The sequence below is a fragment of the Rhododendron vialii genome, chromosome 12a, assembly GCF_030253575.1.
Source record: "Rhododendron vialii isolate Sample 1 chromosome 12a, ASM3025357v1".
NCBI classification, from domain to species: Eukaryota; Viridiplantae; Streptophyta; class Magnoliopsida; order Ericales; family Ericaceae; genus Rhododendron; species Rhododendron vialii.
Genome location: NC_080568.1, coordinates 26,787,060 through 26,808,311, shown reverse-complemented (window position 1 = coordinate 26,808,311; position 21,252 = coordinate 26,787,060). Strand labels below are relative to the sequence as shown.

The following is a 21,252-nucleotide window of genomic DNA, read 5'->3' as shown; positions in this document are numbered from 1 at the left end:
CTCAAATGAATCGAGCCGAGCCGAATCTAAGCTCGAATTGAGCTCGTCAAGACTCAGGTTTGATTTGGCTCAGCTCATTAAACTCAAGCGAACCCAAACTCTCTCATTGATCGTATAGAATTTGGGAGAAAAATAAGTATTGAATTATATATACAACTTTAAAATTTTTTACATTTACAAATAGACCCCTATTGAATTATTAATTAAATTTAAGTATAGGTTCGCGAACCTAACCGAACCGAATACCGTTAGGCTAAGGTTTGGCTCATTTACGGAACGAGCCTAGAATTGAGGTTCAGGTTCAGTTCGTTTAGCAGACAAATCGAACTCGAACGAGCTCTTATCGAACCGAGCCTCGAACAGTTCGCGAATGGCTCAGTTCATTTACAGCCCTAGTATACGTATAAATAGAAATTTATTTATGCTTGAAAAATAGTTATTAGCGTTTGCAATTTTTCCCAAAATCAATAACGTAAAGTAATCCAACAACGAATCCTTGACACTAATTTGGTATCTGGGTCCACACCAAAGTTAAGGCCAATGACATTAATCATTCACGATTTTGAATACTCCGTACTATTTGCAATTGAAAAAATCTCTTAATTGTTTTTGTGCAATCTTGTGAGGAAGATTATCTATAACTGGGCATGAGGCGGGATTGGATCCGGTCAATTTGGCTTCTAATCAGTTCGGTCCATTTGTTATATCCAGGCCGTCCAAAAGAGTTTTGGACGGCTCAAATTTAAAGAGTTTTTTTGTTTTTTTGTTTTTATTTAAAAACACCCCTTTAAATTTGAGCCATCCAAAACACTTTTGGACATCCTGAATGCACCAAATGGACCAAAACTGGTAAGAAGCAAATTGAGGGGATCCGGCCTCGCATGAGGCGGGCTACGTCACGTCACTACCCTGAAACAGGTTTGAGTTATTGAGCAAAGAGGTGCTGCCATGGATAACCATCACAAAGTCACAGCAATATATAATAGCCAATGCTTGCTAGTAGTTTAATATGCACCCTACACAGAACAAAAACAGAGTTGAAACAGACAATACCGTGGAGCTATGAGCATTACTGAATTTGGCGTTAGATTACTCGGTACAGACTACAGATCTACACGACAGACAAAAACCATTTCTATGGAGCTATGGACAGTATGGAGTTTGGCGTAAGATGGTCTCTTCCCCTCCACAACTCGAAACACCTAAATAATTTACTACTAGTTCAAAGAATGATAACAAAAGAAAGTAACCTAAACACTACAATGGAATTCCACCACAGACCATTATGCCAGCATAACCGCCTCAATGCCGCGTTTTGACATGGCCTATTTTTTCAACCACGACGGCATTAACGACATCCTTGACAAAGACATAAAAACATTCTCTGCAAGAGCTAGGCATTAGTGTAGACATTCTTCGGAGTTGTTGAACTTCAACCTGATTACTATGGCAACATACAGAGCTCAGAAAGAAACGGACACCTGGTTTTGGCCCTTCTAAACCACATGCTGCTAAGATGGAGTGAGTAGAAAGTCTTGCAATTTCCTTAAATGCATCCACTCCTGCACAATCACGAATTTGCTTGCTTTATTGAAAATACCAGCAACAAAAATATCACGGAAGCATAGAACTGGATTCTATTTAGGTTGTAAATATGCATTTCCCTCGAATTAGCATCAAAATCCAGTAACTCTCTTAAGACACCTCGCCCTTGTGGGGGAAAAACAAAATACAATTTTGTCAACATGTGTGTTATCCATTTTATTTCCGTGGTAAAACTTTCTGAAAGCAGTCACTTTGTGCATATATTGCCAAAGCTTAGGTCAGCCTTCAGTCCTCCTTGCCCATACAACCATCAATTGGGGACTACGTGTCTTCTCCACTTTATACAGAGTAAAACTTCACAAATGGTCAATCGAATTTCTATTCAACCCTATAGAAGCTTTTTAAAATTGTAGATTTTCCTTTCAGTTTATTCAACAATCCCCTCAATTGACAATTGACATCCAACATCTGATTTTTACCTTCAAGCTGGGATGTGCAGTCCCACAAGGAAACGACCCCAACAGTTTGTACCACATTTCCCAACAGTCTAAGAACAATCGAGTTACTGAAAAGACGCACAAAGAGAAAAGCACAGAAGTACTAAGGGCCTTTTTTTTTTGGCCCACAGCATCGAATTGAGCAATAAATCCACGGGGATCACATATCCTACCTTCAATTGGAACTTTTGTGCTTCAGTCAACTAACTCAAAGAAGATTCAATTCACTCAATGATTGCCCTTGCGTTCCGACCTCCATATTGGGACGGATCATTGTTTGCGAGGTGCGGATTAGATATCCGTCGGCTACAAAATCCCACAAAAACAGGGATATAGTACCACTGGAAATCAGAATTGCTAACCCCGTCATTGTTAATCTGATGAGATTGAATTCCGGATAGAACGTTCTTTAACTATTTGTGCATGGTCCAGTCAAACAAAAGGACCCTAAGTTCAAACAAAATATCCATACCTATTGGTCTATCTCGGGTCAGGAGCTTCAGATTGAGCTTGACAAGAGACTGAATCTCACTCTTGGCATCATCTTCTTGTATAGACTTGCTTCCAGCACAACTTTTTCCCATTCTAGCTTTTTCATTGGGAAGTCCCATACAGGAGGATGAAGACATTTCCAGTTTGGCAGAAGTTGAGTTAGAACCTGAAGTCACAGGCCCAGCTGGAGAAACCAAGCAACCAAATCCGTCATGCTCCTGTAAACCATCCACTGATTGAGCACATAATCTTTCTTCTGGTGGCTTCCCCCCATTTCCGTGGCAAACATTCACTAGAACTGAAGTGTGGATATAGTCTCCTAGTGATTGAGAGCTTGGAGAAATCTCATTGAATTTCAAAATCCTTGTCGAAGTAGCAATAGCAATATCATGTCTCTCCCTTGTATCTATCTGAGGTTTATGACTCTCAGTTCCTTTTACAGAAGAAGAATAGCATTTGTTATGCTTTTGTGATCTAGTTTTTGCAAGATCCTTCACCCGAAGAGGTTTGCTACTTGATGCCAGAAGGCTACAACTTGGTTTAGTTTTTGCTACTGGGATATTTACTTTGCTTAAATTATCTTTCGAGGATTTAAGAACAATGCTGGTTTTCCCACGAACCTGTTCCATTGACTTGGCTGCATCCAACATTTTCCAAGCTTTGACTACATCATAAGAGCCTCCTTCAGATACATTATTACCAGAACGATGCGGCTGACTTGATCTGCCAGAAGAAGTGGCACCACTGCTCTTTCTCAGTTTTGTATCATCAGCTGTATCAGATGATTTGGATGTAAAACTCAAGGATCCTCTACGAAAAGCATTCCAATTTTCACGTAACTGTTGTATACGACCTTGCACATTTCGGCACCGCCGCAGAGTTCTTGCACCCAACTCAGGGTTGGTTCTCCTCTCAAAAGGAATAGGAGTTGACAAGTTATTCGGATGTGCTGGAACTCTGGTGGGAGGTCTCTCAAGTACTCTCAACCTGGGTTCTCGTCTAATAGCAAGAATAGAAGCATGTTCTTCCACCAACGGTCTTTCACCCGAGCTTCTAAAACTCAATGGGGTGTCAAGATGGGCATCTGTTTCACTCTTCTCGTGTTCAGCTTTAGAAACAGTGCAGTCATTGCAAAACCAATCACCCTCTGGGACAGTGGCTCCCAGACCAACACAGTAAGTATGGGATGCGGCGTCACAAAGGTCACAAAGTAGAAGAAAATTTTCATCTCCCTCACTGTTGCACACTGTACATTGAACTTCTGAATATGGATCCGGAGGCCCTACTGTCGCATTTCCGAAACAATGATAAACCTACAATGCAAAAATATTTCATTATCTGTGACTGTTCATGAAATATGCATCCAGTTTCAGCTGTAATTTAAGAAGAAGGATTTGTCTAGGTCCTGCACGAACAGCTAGTCAAAGAAAGCACAGCAACTCTACCTAAACTAGGCAAAGGATCATGTCAGTTTGCAGTTTGCATGGCGCACAAACAATAATTAATCAATCTCTATGCCACCAGGAACAGGGGTCGTTCTGGTTCATGGAACCAGAATTTGGTTTCTTGTGGCTTGTAAAAAATACACTTAATTTGAGGTTTTTTCTATACGCAGAAAGCATTGTCACTTTCCTTTGTATATACTTTGTCTTAACAAGACTTCATGCCCTAGATATTTCAATTTTCAAGTAACTGTATTTGAAAACTTTTAATCAATTACTGGAAATCAAAGATCAATTATTAAAAATAGATGTGTTTCGATCGTTGAGTTTGCTGTTTAGGAATGAAAGTGTGCCATGTCTTTAAGAACAAAATCGTAACGTGTTTCAATGTGTGTCCAAAAAATGTTAACCGCTGATATATGATTCTTATAAGTACAGAATGCATTATATACTTCCCATACGTATATTGCACCACATACTATATCTATGTACGGATTGCACAACAATAAAGCCTAATACACGCTTCCTACATGCATCTTAAAGAAACCAAAATCGTGACTAAACAACTTGTAGGTGGCAAAACAACTCTCAGAAATGGAAGGACAAAAAGAATTTTCTCAGAATGTTCAATTTACCAAGCATCACAGGAGTAAGGAGTCTAATCCAATGCACAAATGCACAACCAATAAAAACCAGATTCTGCATTAAGAAGGCCAAAAGCTTCAATGAATACACCTTGCCTAACAAGGTAAAGTGATCAGGTCTCACCACCCTCTATCAATGAAGTAACATGATAAACATTGCACCGGGGGGCCAAACTTGGGCCAAGTTTCTGAGCCAGTAAATCTTGTCCACGTAGCCAATAAGAAGGGGTGGCAACAGAAAGTCTTACGAGCTAAACAATTTTAAGTGGTCCTAACCTAGAGGGTCCGAAAATTTGAAAAACAAATTCAGATAAAGGAGGGAGGCTTATTCATAAAGAGAATTTGACTACTAGACAAGGCACCCATATCCAGAGATGGGAACATTTAAACTACTACGTGTTTGAATTTGCAATCCTAGATAAGATCGATTGAAGATCATGATATACTTCTCTACCCAATAGGAAGGAATGTAACCCACCAAAACATCAAAGCCAGAAACCATTCATAAACTGATCAAAGGGACTGCAAGGAGGAAAAAACTTATGCTCCTTTCCAAGTACTGAAAAACTAATCTCATTCACACTCATTTAGTTCCAAGCATAATTCACCCATTAGCATCCACAAATTCAGCACAAATCAAACCAAACAGGTCACCAAATCAGTTCCACTCATAGCAAGGACCATAGGTCCTTTAGTGTAATGGCACAAAACTCTGATTTGTATCGTAAGTTTGGCATTAAATTGTTAAATTGTTATTTGATGTTGGATTCCTAATCACCCAATTCATTTAGCTATTTTTCGTTATTGAAGTGTTATTGCGTACAAGATTAGTCTAAATTATAAATATCTATTCCTCATAGTACCCCAGCAATACCCATATCCTACATTTTCTAAATTTCGCCTGTCAACATACCCTTATCAAAAAAACAACAGTCTAATAAAACTACCACAATTAAAGAAAAGGGAAAAAAGGAAAACAAAGCGAAGCAATTGGATCGACGAAGCCCTAACCTGGTCGCGAACGGGTACTCTAACGACACGCTCGTTGAGAAAGACGCCGTCCATGGGGGGACGGCGGATGCTGGTGAACCTGCACTTGCAGAGTGGGCACCGAGACTCGACCTTGGCCCACTCCATGATGCAGACGAAGCAGAAGTAGTGCTCGCAGCTGTCGATGCGCCCTCTGATGATCGCCCTACCACCTTCCTCCGAGCACAGGCATATACCACAGCTCTGCGACTCCGTATCCGATCCATCGCAGGCGGGTTCGTGCGGTGGAGGGGAGCTCGGCGCCTGCGATAGGGTTAGGGTTTTGGGGCGTTTGCTGGGGTGATTTTCTGGGGGTGGGATATGGTTGGGAGAGAGAGGGGAATCTGAATCGTTTTCCGCCATTGGAGATCTACTGAGCTGGGTCGCGCTCGCCTCACAGGATTTTGCACTGCGGTATGCGGACGGTTTTGTTCAGAGCGTACGTGCTGTTCTGTTTGGGAGACGTTTCCTTAAAATCCACAAAGGAGCCCAGTGGTTTTGCAGAGAATCTATCCACACAGACAATTATGTATAGATTTTGTTTGAGGCTTGTTATAGGTCTCGTACAAATTATTCGAGTCGTTCATTAAACAAAAAAAAATTGTAAGGATTCTCACAAATAATTACTAGCTTAATTCAATACACAGAGGTACTCGATCTAATTCATCAAACTTTTCATTATCCTCAAATCTGAATAAAAAATTAGATAATTTGATCGAGCACTTGTAGGTATTTGATTCAACTAATTTTCTACTAGGAACGCGAAAAAATATTTTACATTTAATGAATTGCTCGGATCATTTTTGGAGAATCTATGATGAATTCCACGACAAAATTTGTGCATGAATTGTCCGTATGGATAGCATTGTAGCCATGAAATTCCCTACGTAATGAAGGGTGGGTTTGGATTGAAAAGTATGGTAACTTATAAACCAATAAAAATTTGGAGCTCCAGTCCTCACCAAAGGGCTAGACAAGGAAAACATAGGAGCTCAAAAACAGAACCGATGATACTGCTCACTTATCTTAGCACTACGTCTAACATAGTTGAATGAGACTCTGTTTTGTTTTCAACTTGCTTCAGTGCTCCAATATATGCATGCGCTAGGAAATTTCATTCCTCAGCCGTCTTGCTGAACGAAATTTAAGCGCGCTAAAGTAGCCATGAACGCATAATTGTGGACCTTCCTTGTAAGGCCAATTGAAGGACTATTGCATTCTCTGTCACAATCAATAATATCTCCTTCGCGTGGTGCTGCATCTGTTTAGAAAGGTGATAGACTCGATCTATTGGTTAAGAAGTGCAATATCCCAATGTTCAACTTGGGCTTAACTGCTAAGTATTTTTGGCTATGTTGTTAAAGACTTGCAAAAGATTATCGGGTCAGCAAATGGAGGGTCGTTAAAAGATTGAAGAGCATAATTTTGTGGCTAGCAAGTGAATGAGCTCATCGACGAAATTGCACGATTTTGCAAGCTGAAGTTGACAAATTTAAATCCTTTCTGCTCCTACGGTTCTAGTTCGAAATTCACGATAGTTACCACTTCCTTATCTTGTTTAACTCGTCTTCAATTAGAAGAGAAGTTGAGGTTAGCCTGGAGGACAAGCTAATTGATGGACCAAAGCGCATCACGATACGAGTCGAAATGCACCCATTTGACTGTCCAACATGCATTAGTTATGTCGATTTCTCTCCTTTTTTGGCGATGTATTAAGTCGTTTCCATGATAGTACGTTGGCAAAACCGATTGTACAAAGTTTGACATTAAGAAGTCTCGAAGAATTGCGAACATGAAGTGCTAATGAGCACAGTGCGCCAGCCAGAAGAAGGACCTTTGTTGCGCCTGGGGCGCAAATTAAATGCGCCTCAATCAAGGGGAAAAAACCAGGTCGCGCCCGGGCGCACGCGAATTGCGCCTGAGGTGCGTTGGCGCATCATATTAATTTTCCTATACGAGATGTGAATTTTTTTGACATACTTAGTGACCAGTCATGACATTAAGGAGAGTGACTCAGAATTGGATCAAACATTTATAAAAGCAATCTAATTCAACCATTTAAAAGCTCTCGTTCAAGCAAACAGCCAGTGACTCTGATGTCCTATGCACCATTTCAACATCAATTATAACATCGATCATTGTTCCTTTTCTCTAGATGCCCGACCAAGTTTGCGCGCAACTCAATTAATTCCGGGACCCTGAAGTTAACGACCAGACAAATAGTTAAAACCACGAAAATTTTACGAGCTTCTCTTATTAAGCATAACAGAAGAGTGATGTCGCTTACTTCTCATTGTACTATATCTAACGTAGATGAATTAGACCGTACCTTGTTTCCAACTTGCTTCAATGCTCTAGCGGACTTGGAAAACTTCATTCAATGCCTTCTTTTTGACCAAAATATTATCGTTAAGGTATGTTCTAACACTCGATTTTGGACCTTTCGTTCGTATGGACGATTGAATGAATATCACATTCTCCCTCATCATTGGTAATATCACGTTCGCTAATACTTGCTTCGTTCGCTCCGATATAAGAGATAACGCCCCAAGCGTAGGGCCTAATACGTCAGTCGAAGCATGATAATCCGGAAGTCCGGGATCGTACCTAAGGGAAAAATTAATACGGCTTTGCTGGATTTGTAGATGCAAGTAAGGGCTTTCGGCTTTTAGACAGCCAACTTGGTTTTACGTGCGTAGTGGAAATGAAAAGAGCTAAATTGAAAAGCAAATAAACTAAGATAAAAGGCAGGTTAGGTCTAGGAATTACTAACACTCACAACTCAAATTAAACTGCATTTCTCACCTAAATACGCGGTTCAGGATACACGATCAAGGTTCCCGAATCGGAAAATAAAATGGCTCGATTACCAAGCTAGCTCTAGAATTTATTTAGCAAATGCCTCGTGCGTCAGAGCTCCAAGTATCATGTGTGGTAGGTAGGCGATGCTCCTACCTACACATGATCAAGGAGATTAACACCTTAGCGATTTGACAATAAATCCGAACCCCACATCGATTCTCGAACCAAAGGTTTAGACTTTATGGTGAAAAACGCAATTCTACTTAAGCCATGAGGTGTTAATCACCCCATGACCTAACTTTGGTAAACTACTCGCACATATCTATTGAGATAGGGGCAAGCGAAAATTTACTTAACATAATTGAATTAACAACACTAGAAGAAAATTAGATTGAAAGATAGATCGGAAGATTCACTACAACTTTAATAAAGAAGACAATACCAAAAACTAATTAATGAAAACAGAAAATAAAGATTCAAGACTGAAAATGAAGAACATTCAAGAACAAAAACCAATCTAGATCTAGATCTACAATGATGTAAGCAAAATCTATTCTACTTCGTACGCCCCAGATTCTTCAGGAGATGCTTCAAAATTCCCCTCCTAGAGCCCTCGGCATCGATGGCAACAGGCTTATGCTGCTGTGATAAGAGCTTCGGCATCGATGTAACTTATTTCCCTCCATCGATGCCGAGCTCATTAGCTGCCTCCTTGGGTAAGCCCCTCGGCATCGATGTAATTTCCTTTATCCCATCGATGCCGAGCTCGATAGCTCCAGCCGCTGAGTTTTGCCTTGCTTCTTTGCCTTGCCTTGGCGAGCCGTCGGGTCACCATCAAGCCATTCCTGCCTAGACTTCGGACTTTAAAACTCCTTTGTTTGGATGATTTCCTACAAAACAGAAATAGCAAACTCTACGAGCAAAAGCAGTTAAAACACTATTTAACGATTAAATTGAACTTAAACTAGAAAACTAGCGTACCCTTAATTGCATTATCGGGTGCTTATCAATACTTCATCCGTCTAAAAACGTGATAGACTCGTCTAGTGTTTTTCAACCATTTCTCAACAACTACAATTTGATACTACTTTGTTTAGCATCCATTCCTGAGCAATATTGAGCATGCGTTCTCCTAGTCTCGTACTATATAGTACATTGACTTTTTCTAAGGGTACAAAAAAAAAATAGTAGTAGTATTGATTTTTTCTAAGGTACAAAAAAAAATTGCATTGACTTATTTTTCTATGGAAAGCTCTAGATATTCCGAGTCACAGTCATTGATGCATATGCGTAACAATGATTATGAAATAACACCATGGGATTGCTTTGACGGTCAAGACCCGAGACTTTAGGGATTTGTTCTCTCCTAAGCCTCAGGTTCAAAATTTTTCAAGTGCTATCAACCCTTTGTGCCAATTCACATGCATAACAATGACTATGGAATAACCCGAAGGGATTGCCTTGGTAGTCAAGGTCTAAGACTTAAGGGTTTGTTCCCTCTTAAGGTTCAAGTTCGAAACCTCTCAGGTATTATCGACCCTTTGTGCCAGTCTATACAAAGTAAGGTGGCCCGGACACATGATTATAAAAAAAAAAAAAAATTTCATTAGGCATATTTATGCATATGACAATAACTTCGAAATATAGTATATATAGGTGCATGTCAACTATTGAACAGATGGCACACAATCCACAACTTTCTCGATCTTCTAGTTCTACCGAATCTTACTCGATCTTTTGGCCAAGTATGAAGTCAGTCCGCTGCCATTGACGAAATAATTTCGAACTTTCTACATGTTTGTGGTGTAAATATAATTTGTGAAGTTGTTTCCTTTGTTGTTGTTGAGAATTTATTTCACCATCATCATAAAAAGCTATATAACAATTAGAAATATGGGTGCGGTTAATGTCACGAGCCTTTATTTTAATGCCACGACAAATGAAGTGATCTTACAATTTTACCCATGGCCATCTCTCTCTCTTCATTCCTTGCCGCTCATACACAGGGCATACCCACCTCCATCTCCTCCCTCTCTTCTCCGGCTTTCTTGCTTCGATTACACCCACCATCAATCCCCGAAATTTTGACCCACCAGGAGATCCACCTCCTCCATCCAACATTTCATGTCCATTTTCCTTCCATCTCATTTTCTCTCTAGACAGCGATCTCTGCTTAGCCCATTGTATAGGTACAAATTGACAGTATTGAATGCAAATAACACACTTACGTTTTGTTTTTTCTCTAAAACTGAAAATAGAATCTCACATTGCTTAAGAGTGGAATGGGTGATCACTTAATAACATTTGGGACCTCTTCACTCATTGCCAATTGATTTTGAGATGGATATAAAGTTTCTACAAGAGTTACATGAATCACATCACATCAAACCAACAATGCCACAACCCAGTTGTGACATATCGTCTTTATTCTACAAATTAAGCCTATGATTTCTATATAGATTAAGTACAGGAGACTGAGTGACAGGTACTACAGTGTTGCAATCACCATTGGTGATGAAATGAAAACATTGGATCCAGAATCCAGACAACGGATTGGTCGCGAAATAGATGAAAGAGAACGACATGCACCCTCTTTCCAATGGCCTCTGGAGAGAGAGAGGGAGGTGGGTGGCTCAACGGTCGGCGAAAACAGAGGGGGACAAAGCGGCGAGAAAGAGGAGGGGGACAAAGCGGCGAGAAAGAGGGGAAAAAGAAGATAATGGTTATGATAAATGTTAGTATCGCTCATGGGTAATTTTGTCAAACAACATGAATAGTCGTGGCATTAAGAAACACTTCGTGGCATTATCAGTCCCCTAGAAATATATTGTGAAACATTGGCATGTCATTTGTTGTCCTAAAGCCATATTTGCCTCCCTTCGTTTGAGTTCTAACGGCTAATTAAATATAATTCCAAGATACAACCAATCGATCTCACTGAATGTCTCCCATGTTACACGATTAAAAGAAGTCGGGCAGAGATGGAACTATGGTGGGCTATGGGGGGGCCAATGCCTCCGTGTAGTTTCAGTTTTTTGTTTCTAAAAAAAATAATTTAATTCATATGAGTACTTCAAGTTCACACGGTCAATTGAGAAGTATTTTCAAGAATTGAAAAGTTCAAATAACATTTTCAAGAATGGAGCTTAATTATTTTGAGCATAACGTTGTTCGGCATCTGGAATTCGAACAATTGGAAAGTATTTCCGGACTATGTCAATGGTTGATTAAAACTAGAAGGTCAGTAACTTGCTACTTACTTTTCATAGTTCGGCCCCCGTTTACGAAATTTTAGTTCTGTCCCTAAAGTCGGAGGTGTTGAATCTGAATAGGATTACCCAAAATAACGAGGACAGATGAGAGAACGTAAATATTTTTTTAAAACAATGTGGGTTGGCAAAAAATCATGTCCGTAGACTTAATTCGTGTCACAAAAAATCATGTCTCTCTAATAACATATATCTTTTAATTTTAAAACTTATCAAAGTTCCAACAGTTGTTCAGCATCAATATTGTCCGTAGACTTCGTGTCACATATGGTATATGGTTTCAAAAAAAAACTATGGGTATTCCATTTGCTGTACATCAAATGTACGAATGATTGGAGCCCTTCAATTTATTTCAAACATACTTTTAAGAGCCTTTTTAAAAAAATCAGCTCATTTGGATAGCGTTAAGTGCTTGATCAATATAATTTGTACCTAGATTCGCAGAGACGAAAATCGAATGAATAGATCAAATACTTACTGATAACTAAATGAGTTGATTTTTTTTTGTAACTAGCAGGGACCTTTAAAATAATGTTTTAAATGGCTCTAAATCATTAGTGCGTTACCCAAAATAAGTACCACACAATCTTGTATAGATTTGGTGTACCATAGTTGTTAGGATACATGCATGTTAGAAAGATAAAGAATTGTTCGTGTTTACAACACAATAGTTTTTTCTATTTGTGCCAAAAGTCAGTATTGTTAGAATAGTTAAATTAACACATTAAAAAATGACTTGAACTCTGATCACATTTCTCCTAGCTAGCACTAAGTGCACTACTGAAAAGTCGTTGGGCTCAACTTAGTTTTAGTTTTAGTTTTGTTTTCAATCATTACCCTACTTCTTTTTCCAATCATTACCCTATTTCTCCAATTATTACTTTCACATCTCTCTCTATCTCTCTTCAATCATTACCCCTATCTTCAATCATTACTCTATTTCTCTCTCTACCTACTACCAAAACTAAACTAAACTAAACTCCCAACCAAACACTACGAAAGTAATGTTGCTTTGAGAGCAATTTCTTTGGGGTTATATATATAAATTTGAGAATTAAGTTCGTAAATCAATCACTTTTTAAACACAACATTTTTCTCCTAATTCCACAGTACTTTACTACCTTGAGTACCCTCGAGGGTTGATATAAAATAGGTATTGATCCGATTAAAAATGAGGAAAGTGCGATGATTTTCCAAATTTGATTTCTTTTTAGATCCTTTAAGGGTAAAATCATAATGTCCTTTAATGCATAAATAATTTTGGATGCAAATCACTTGGGTTATAAAGTAGGCTTAACAAGATTTCTAACGGTTCAAACCACGTGCAAATCAGAGTTCGGGAGTATTCATGGCAAGCATGCAAAGTTTGACATTTTTTGAAGTTTTCATGCGCCCAGGCGCAATTTCTTGTGCCCTGGGAGCATTTTAGTGCGCCCCGGGCGCATTCTTGAAGTTTCACCATATGCCAATCTTTGTGGGATTGCCCCGGTCACTCCCAAATTATGATTTACACGTGATTTAAACGGTTTAAAAGCTTGTTGAATCTAATTTATAACTAAGTGTTTTGGATCAAATACTAATCGTACATCAAATTAATATATGACTATTTTACCCTTAATGGGTCAAAACTATAAATCATTTTTGTAGAGCACTCTCATATCAAGATCTATTATATATCGTTAAAAGGGTTTTCAAGTAGTAAAATATGGTGGAATCAAACTACACTAATAATTTAATTTCATTTATGAAATGTGAGTAGAAAGTCGTCCACTACAAAGATTTCCGCCACCACCTACACCAACACTGTAACACCACCCCTGTGGCACCATCACTTCACCACGTAGACCACTATCACTTAAGCACCCTCAACCACGCTTCCACTCTAGCTACCACCACCATTGCCACAAGACTTCAACCCCACAACCACCGCCATAATTAAACCAATACCACCACGACTACCACACCTCCACATGCACTTTCACCACGACAACTCCAACTCCACCACTGCCATTATTTTACACCGTACATATCTAGCACCCCTCCTTCCCACCACCAATATTGTCGCCATCAACACAATCGCTATTACTTCACCACCATTACGAACATTTTTTTACCACCACTATCTATGCAACAAGAAATTAAATTGAGAATATTTCCATACGAGATTATCCAAAAAGATTGAGAATATTCTTGATGTTTCATTCTACCGCCACCGCGAATCTTTGCATGTCCCAAGCCTTCTGATGGCATCCTGCAGAAATAGAAGAGTATAAATTAGTAGCCGAGCAAAAAAGAAAGAAAGAGAATAAACTAGTAGCATACGGATCCATACAAGCTTATCAGAAATATGTAAACGAGGAACAAGATGGACAAAAGTGTTAGCCATTAGTTACTGAATCCCTTGGCCTGTGAGGAAATGGTTCAATTTGATATCTATTTGCCAGCCTTTGATGATCACATGGGTGGTAGCTAGGGAATGCCTAATCAGTGTTGTTATGCCAGGATGATTGGCATGATTTGGGACCTTAGTATTATAAGTTTTGAAGCAGGGTTGTATTCAATATGGGTAGATCTTTGTCTGCTAAAGTTTCCTCTAAAATCCATGGCGACTCTTAATTGGTCGTGGCCTAGGCCTAAGGGTGATATGTTATTAACCTCATCTCTGTTAATCCAATCGGATTGCACGTCCTATGATACTACATGTCTTTTCATTATTAGTTTCGTCAAACAGACGGCTCCAAGAAAATACCAAGGGGAATTGAAAACAAGGTTCTAGCAAATTAATCTCGGGGTAAATTACGTTGAACATGTCGTGAGAATCAATTGCAATTTTTGATGAGTTTTATGCTTATTTTGATCCGATTTAAAATAAGAGTGATGCGATGATTTTCTCAAAATGATTCGTTTTTTACCTGTTAAGGGCAAAGTGTCATGTCTTTTAATAGATAAATAATTTTGGATTCAAACCACTTGAGTTATAAAGTATACATAACAAGCTTTTAAACGGTTTAAACCACATGCAAATCGGAGTTCGGGAGTGTTCGTGGTAAGCCTGCGAAGCTTGACTTGTTGGGTAGTTCGAATGCGCCATAGGCGCAATGTCATGCTCCCCAAGCACAGCTCACTTGTCTTTATTTGAATTTTGTTTGCATTTGTTTGTTTTGCGTTAAATTTTTGTGACTTATTGATTTGTCTCGACGAAAAGAATCAGAAAAATAAAAAAATTTGATCGAAATTCATAATTTTTTAATAAAGACAAAAAAAAAAGTTAATAAGTCAACTTATTTTACTTATTCTTGTCCTTTTTTAAAAAAATTATGAGTTTTGATCAAAAAAATTTACTTTTCCGATTCTTCTCGCCGAGACAAATCAATAAGTCACAAAAGTTTAACTCAAATTATCAAATATGAATTTTTTTAATAAAGACAAAAAAAATTATTGTTTCACTTTTAAAACCAAATTGGCCTGGAGTACTCGTGTTTTCCTTTAAAAAGGACAATTTCAATCATACTAATAAAAATGCTAAGATCGAAACTAATATAAAATAATGTAAAAAGTTTTTGTATTCTAAGATTTGTCAGGATCAAAACCTCAATTATATTGAGTTTTTTGAATTTAAATCTAAATCGATGGTTTTAAATTCACACAAAGTAAAACACAATTCTTTGTGGGATTGTATGGAAATGAACGAGAACACTCATATATCGAATCTAGAACCTTTGGTTCTTCCCGGTTCCCACAATTGGTACTATTCTTTAATGCATATAAACATAGGAGTACTAGTGTTAAAAAGTCGGATTGGGGATTTCTGCAATGCAGCTCGCACTGCAAGGCATGTAAGGCGGTCAATTCGGTCGTCCATTTTGGCACCGATGGCTCGGATTTAATCCGAATTCCTATTGATCCTATCCGTCCATTGTTTGGATTAAAATTCGAGCCGTCTATTGTAAAAATGGACGGCCCGAATGCGCCCGATAGGACATGTAGAGCACCCCACCCTACAGGATCCCCGGATCCGTGTTAAGTAACCTAAAAGTGAACGAAGAGATGCTACAGGGAACTAACACCAATATTCGGCTGTAGATTTAAACACAAGTATATTTAAACTCGTCTAATGTTCGAAAGTTTCACTGATGTATGAGAGTTTCATCGGTGTATATGAGATCCGCATACATTGAATGATTCTGAACATATTATCCGAAAATCTGTGTCCGAAATATTTTCTAAAAGCAATTTTAAAAGGTCATATTGTCCGAAGATTCGGATCATGATAAGATAGCGAATCAAGATGCACTGCATCTAGTAGAGTATTAACGCACCACAAAGATAGTGATATCTGATCAATCAGATTCCTTACAAAAATTATGAACACGTCAAGGCTAAGTTCCGCTAAGGATTTCTGCACTTTTTGTTTTTTTTTGTTTTTTTCTAGTTTTGTCTTCATTAAAAAATAATTGTGTTAGTTAGTTTTGCACCTTACTTTTTTTATTTTTTGATTTGTTTTCAAACAATTCATCTTAACAAGACGAAAAACTTAAAAAGTGAGGCGTGAAAAAAATTTAAATAAAAAAAAAATCTAAAAATCTTAGCGGAACTCAACCCAAGACTATAAAAATGAGCCACTTGAATAGCAAATTCAAGCGTAATTATGGTGTACTTCATTTAAGTCACACTAGAGTAGAGCCATAGGAAATAGGAAAACAATAAGGCTCCGTTCCAGAAATTTTCTTAAAAAATAAACAGCTTATTTCACATTTTTAAATTAAAAAATAATGTAAATAAAAAATAATTTTTTAATTTTTTTTGCATCGTATAAAAGATCTCAATGAGATCTTTCAAACAAGATCCATAGTGCATATTTTTAGATTTCAATAAGCCCCTCATTTTTGAACTTGAAATTGTCTTCTTAAAAAATAAGGGCTTTTTTGAGTACCGGAACGGGGCCTTAAGTCTATAGTCACCACACGGGCTGCGGTGGCTGGGCTCACTTCAGGCTCCGCATGAATGATTTGAGCTGTTCAATAAATTTTTTTTAAAACGAGTGGGTCCTTTTGAAAAATCAGTTCAATCCGATATGTGTAAGTACTCGATCAAAACTTTCAAAAATCAAATGATCCGAGCAATTAAAAAATAAAAGATCGAATTGAGCACCTACACATCGAATTGAGTTGATTTTTCACAAGACCTACTCGGGGATTTTTTTTAAATTATTAAACGTCTCGAATCATTCGTGCAGAATCTGAAGTGGACCCAACACGCGTGAGTGCTGGGCCACCGCACCTGTGCACACGCGTGAGTGCTGGGCCACCACACCCGCACCGGTGCGGTGACTGTAGACTTACTGATATGAAAACATCTGCACGATAGAGGAACCAAACTCCTGTACCAAACGTATTTTTTAAGTTTTCTTGGACTGTGCGAATTAAAAGTATATTTGGCGTTATCCGTGTTAATGGAGATAGAGCCCCGTTGCTCTCTCTCATTTGAAGCACTAAAATGAAACGTGTCTTAAAACTGGGAGTTGCAAAGGGCAAACTGCACACTGCAAGCAGCAAAAACGCGCTCTCAAGAGAGAAGGGAAAAACGCATCTTCACGGAATAATTCGGTTGGTTGATGAGTTTGCTTCCTACACAATCGTTCAAGATTCAGTTTTCAGGGTCAAGCCTCCAAAAGGTATTTTTCTTGTGAAATTCCGTAATTAATTCCAGTGCATGCAAGTTAGTGTGTGAATGACTTTCTTGTGATCAGACCAGAAAGAAAATTAGTAAAAGCACGCGTAAGCGGACCGCACGTCCGGAAAAAGAAAAGCAGCAGCAGAACCATGTTCAAAGCTGAGTTTGACTGGGGACTTTCCCCGACATCACACATTATCCTCACCGGCCAAAAAGCTGGAAGAACCATCGGCATGCCATTTGTCACGACTCGTAATGCATGACGCAACAAAAAAACACAAAATCTGGAGCTTTAAATTCCACAATCAAGGCATTCGCAAATCGCAACACCCACACTCCAGAGAGCACTAAAAACTGCCGTTTCTCATTCCCGGCGCTTTTCTTTTCCTCGGCAAACAAACACACCTCAGGCAATTTACTGTGCGTTCGCTTTGGGTCTCTAGGCCCCGATTGCTTCTACCTCAAAAACCTTCCTTTAAATCCCTACCGAACCGGGCAATGTCTTATACCAGCGCACACATCCTCGTGTACCCTTTTCCTGCATCGGGCCACATTATCCCCCTCCTCGACCTCACCCGCCTGTTACTCACCCGCGGCCTCACCGTCACCGTGCTCGTCTCCCCCTCCCACCTCCCTCTCCTCCAACCACTCCTCTCCTCCCACGCTTCCGTCCAGCCCCTCGTCCTCTCCTCTGCACCCGAACCCCCCTCCTCCTCCTCCCCGCAACTCAGCCTCCCCGCTAAAATACGCGCCACCGCCGCACTCTACGACCCCATCCTCCAGTGGTTCCGGTCCCACCCTCATCCACCCGTCGCCATCGTATCCGATTTCTTCCTTGGCTGGACCCACCGCCTCGCCACCGATCTCGGCGTGCCACGCGTCGCCTTCTGGCCCTCGGGTGCTTTTGCCGCGTCGATTTATAATTCCCTGTGGCGCGACTTGCCCAAGAACGACGATCCGACCGACGAGAATTTCGTAATTTCCTTCGAGGGAGTTCCGAATTCCCCGAAATGCCCCTGGTGGCAAATAACCCCGCACATCCGTGACCCAGACGGTGAATTCATGAGAAATGGGATGTTGGCCAATTTCCAGAGTTGGGGCGCCGTGTTCAACTCGTTCACCGAGTTGGAACGGGTTTACATCGACCACGTGAAGAAAGTAATGGGGCATAAAAAGGTTTGGGCCGTGGGGCCTTTACTGCCTCCTACCGACGACCAAATGGGCCCCGCTAACCGCGGTGGGTCCAGCGCAGTGCCAGCTCATGAGGTGATGACGTGGCTCGACGGGAAGCGAGACGAATCTGTTGTTTACGTGTGCTTTGGGAGTCGTGTCGAGCTGACAAGTAAGCAAACGGAGGCGCTCGCGGCCGCACTTGAGCGCAGCGAGGTTCATTTCATCTGGTGCGTGCAGGAACACGTGGCAGGCAGAGGTGACTCGATACCAGAGGGGTTTGGAAAGCGCGTGGGGGAGAGGGGATTTATCGTAAGGGGGTGGGCCCCGCAGGTGGCGATACTGAGTCACCGGGCAGTGGGAGTGTTTGTAACTCACTGCGGGTGGAATTCGGTGTTAGAGGGAGTGGCGGCGGGGGTTCTGATGCTCACATGGCCGTTGGGTTCTGACCAATTCCTCGACGCCAATTTGCTGGTTGACCAGCTGGGCTTGGCGGTACGCGCCTGTGAGGGAGGAGTTAAAAATGTTCCTGATTTGGGTGAGTTGACTCGGTTGCTGGCCGAGTCAGTTAGCGGGAAGCGACTTGAGAGAACCCGAGTTAAGGACATGCGCAAGGCGGCGTGGAATGCTGTTAAGGGAGGAAGCTCGACTAGAGATTTGAACGAGTTGGTCGAGAAACTCAGTGAGCTTAGTAAAAAATAAATGATGTGCGCGTTACTCTCAAAATGGTGAACCAAGCGGAGTGATAATCTTTTAAAATGGTATTCGCTTCCACTCTCAATCATCAGTTTGTATTCGTGTTCTCAATTCTTACACCCATAAATTTTAGTTAATTGAGAGATTTTTAAAAGACGCTTTCACATTGCGCTCCTACACCCACGCACGCCCCTGCATTATATGACTTAGATCTCCACCTATATCCCAAGAATTCTATATGTCATCCTTTTATCTCTGGGCAAACGAGCCAGCCCTTCTCGTAAAGGCTTATTACGAAGGGACTGGTGAAAAGCATTGCGATTCCAAGCAGAGTACATAGATAGACAAGTCATTTTACTATTTGCAAGAGTGTGAACTAACTTATCTCATTTGATAGTCAGCGATTTATTTTTGCTGTTAGTAAAAAGAATTAGTATACTTGTTGCCAAAATATTTTACTTCTCAGACGTCGTCGTGTTGACAAGAAAAAAAATCAGAAAAGAGAAAAAGTGAATTGAACATGAAAAACATTTAAAGAGGATCAAAACAATAAAAATTCACTTTAAAAAAATCAGAAAAGAGAAAAAGTGAATTGAACATGAAAAACATTTAAAGAGGATCAAAACAATAAAAATTCACTTTTGAATATTTGGTTTTCGGTTTTTTAAGCTTCTAACCATCAGTTTTTATTATTTTGTAAATTTCTCTCTTAAAAAATGAATAACTAATTACAAAAAGGGATCTGATCAAAAAAAAAAAATTACAAAAAGGGATACTAAAAAAATAATCCTCAGAACTCACTCTCCGTAAGTTTCCATCCTGCTCAATTTTGACACTTATGTTTTCATCCTCACTATTAATTAATCCCGGAAATGCCCTTATATACATGGCACCGAAATTTGAGACCGGAAAATAACATCTCCAGTCCCCACGAAAGAACCAGCAATCGGTCTCCAATGATTTCGCCATTCAATCCCTAAAATTTCGACAAATTTTTATGATTTTCTTATCTGATACAACTATTTCCATCCCTGACGTGCATCCCCATCGACGTCCTCCTCGTCCTCGTCGCTCGCATCCCTGTCGCTGTATGCCGCATCCACGACGGCAGAGAAGTGGCAGCCCCATCGACGTCCTCCTCATCCTCGTCGCTCGCATTCCTGTCGCTGTACGCCGCATCCACGACGGCGGAGTAGTGGCAGCAACAGTAGTGGGGAAGAAGATAGAGATGCCACCTGGAAAGCCACCATCGATTCTGTCGCCCTTGCTGCCACTACTGGTCGCACGCCTACCAACGACCGTGCGGCTTCTGCCTAAAATGGTTTGACAACAAAATCTCTCGGCTGCGAGACGGCGAAGAGGACAATAGTAGACCTCAAAACGTCAAGCATTACCAGGTCAAGGCACAAAAGCTTCTGGACGACATTTTGGAGAAGACAATAGAAATCTTGTGGGAAGATCCAATTCATATCCTGGACGAAGATTCCATGATTAGTGAAGAAGGGACCTGGAGACCCTGCCAAGCAGCCGCAGGGGTGCTTGGCAGGGGTGCCGAGTACATCTCGGTCGTCCAAAAGTGTTTTGGACGATCCAGATGTAAATGTATCGAACGGATTTAAAAAAAAAAAAAGGAAAATGAAAAAGATGTTTCGATCCGGACCGTTGATTTCAAGATGAACGGCCGGATTGGCCGCTCGGCACCCGCTTGGCAGGGGTGCCGCTCGACTGGATCCCCGGGTCCGTGAAGGATTGCTTTGTTCAAGTAATTTTTACTCTGTTCGAGTAAATTTTTTTTTTTAATCTTTTCAACAGAAAACTCATAGCTTTGGTTCTTGGCTTGTAGAGCCTATATAACTACGCAAGAAAGATTAGTTGTAAGTCGAAATCCAATCTTATGTCTCCTCACTTGTAGCATTTGCCATGAAATTCAAAATTTGCCACGAATAATGTAAATGAATCAATCATGTTTGGCTGATCATTATGATTTCACTAT

The 21,252-nt window shown here is 40.2% G+C and overlaps 2 protein-coding genes across 3 annotated transcripts; one reads left to right on the top strand and one right to left on the bottom strand.

The window, feature by feature from the left end:
• Window positions 1-1,037: 1,037 nt before the first annotated feature.
• On the bottom strand, window positions 1,038-6,154 carry LOC131311906 (uncharacterized). Of its 2 annotated transcripts, XR_009195631.1 has the most exons (5): window positions 5,632-6,134; window positions 2,515-3,847; window positions 2,207-2,348; window positions 2,025-2,092; window positions 1,436-1,562 (listed from the first exon to the last, which is right to left on the bottom strand). XR_009195631.1 is itself a non-coding variant. In XM_058339543.1 (3 exons), the coding sequence occupies exons 1-3, from the start codon at window positions 6,010-6,012 to the stop codon at window positions 1,303-1,305; spliced, it is 1,974 nt and encodes a 657-aa protein (XP_058195526.1). In that variant the 5' UTR covers window positions 6,013-6,154; the 3' UTR covers window positions 1,038-1,302. The 2 variants fall into 2 exon arrangements, 1 of the variants encoding a protein (XP_058195526.1); XM_058339543.1 differs by lacking the exons at window positions 2,025-2,092; window positions 2,207-2,348 and having other exon boundaries at window positions 1,038-1,562; window positions 5,632-6,154.
• An 11,551-nt stretch (window positions 6,155-17,705) lies between these two features.
• Window positions 17,706-19,413, top strand: LOC131311424 (UDP-glycosyltransferase 89B2-like). Its single transcript, XM_058338886.1, has one exon. It carries the CDS (start codon window positions 17,892-17,894, stop codon window positions 19,263-19,265), a length of 1,374 nt encoding a protein of 457 aa, XP_058194869.1. The 5' UTR covers window positions 17,706-17,891; the 3' UTR covers window positions 19,266-19,413.
• The last annotated feature ends 1,839 nt before the right edge of the window (window positions 19,414-21,252 follow it).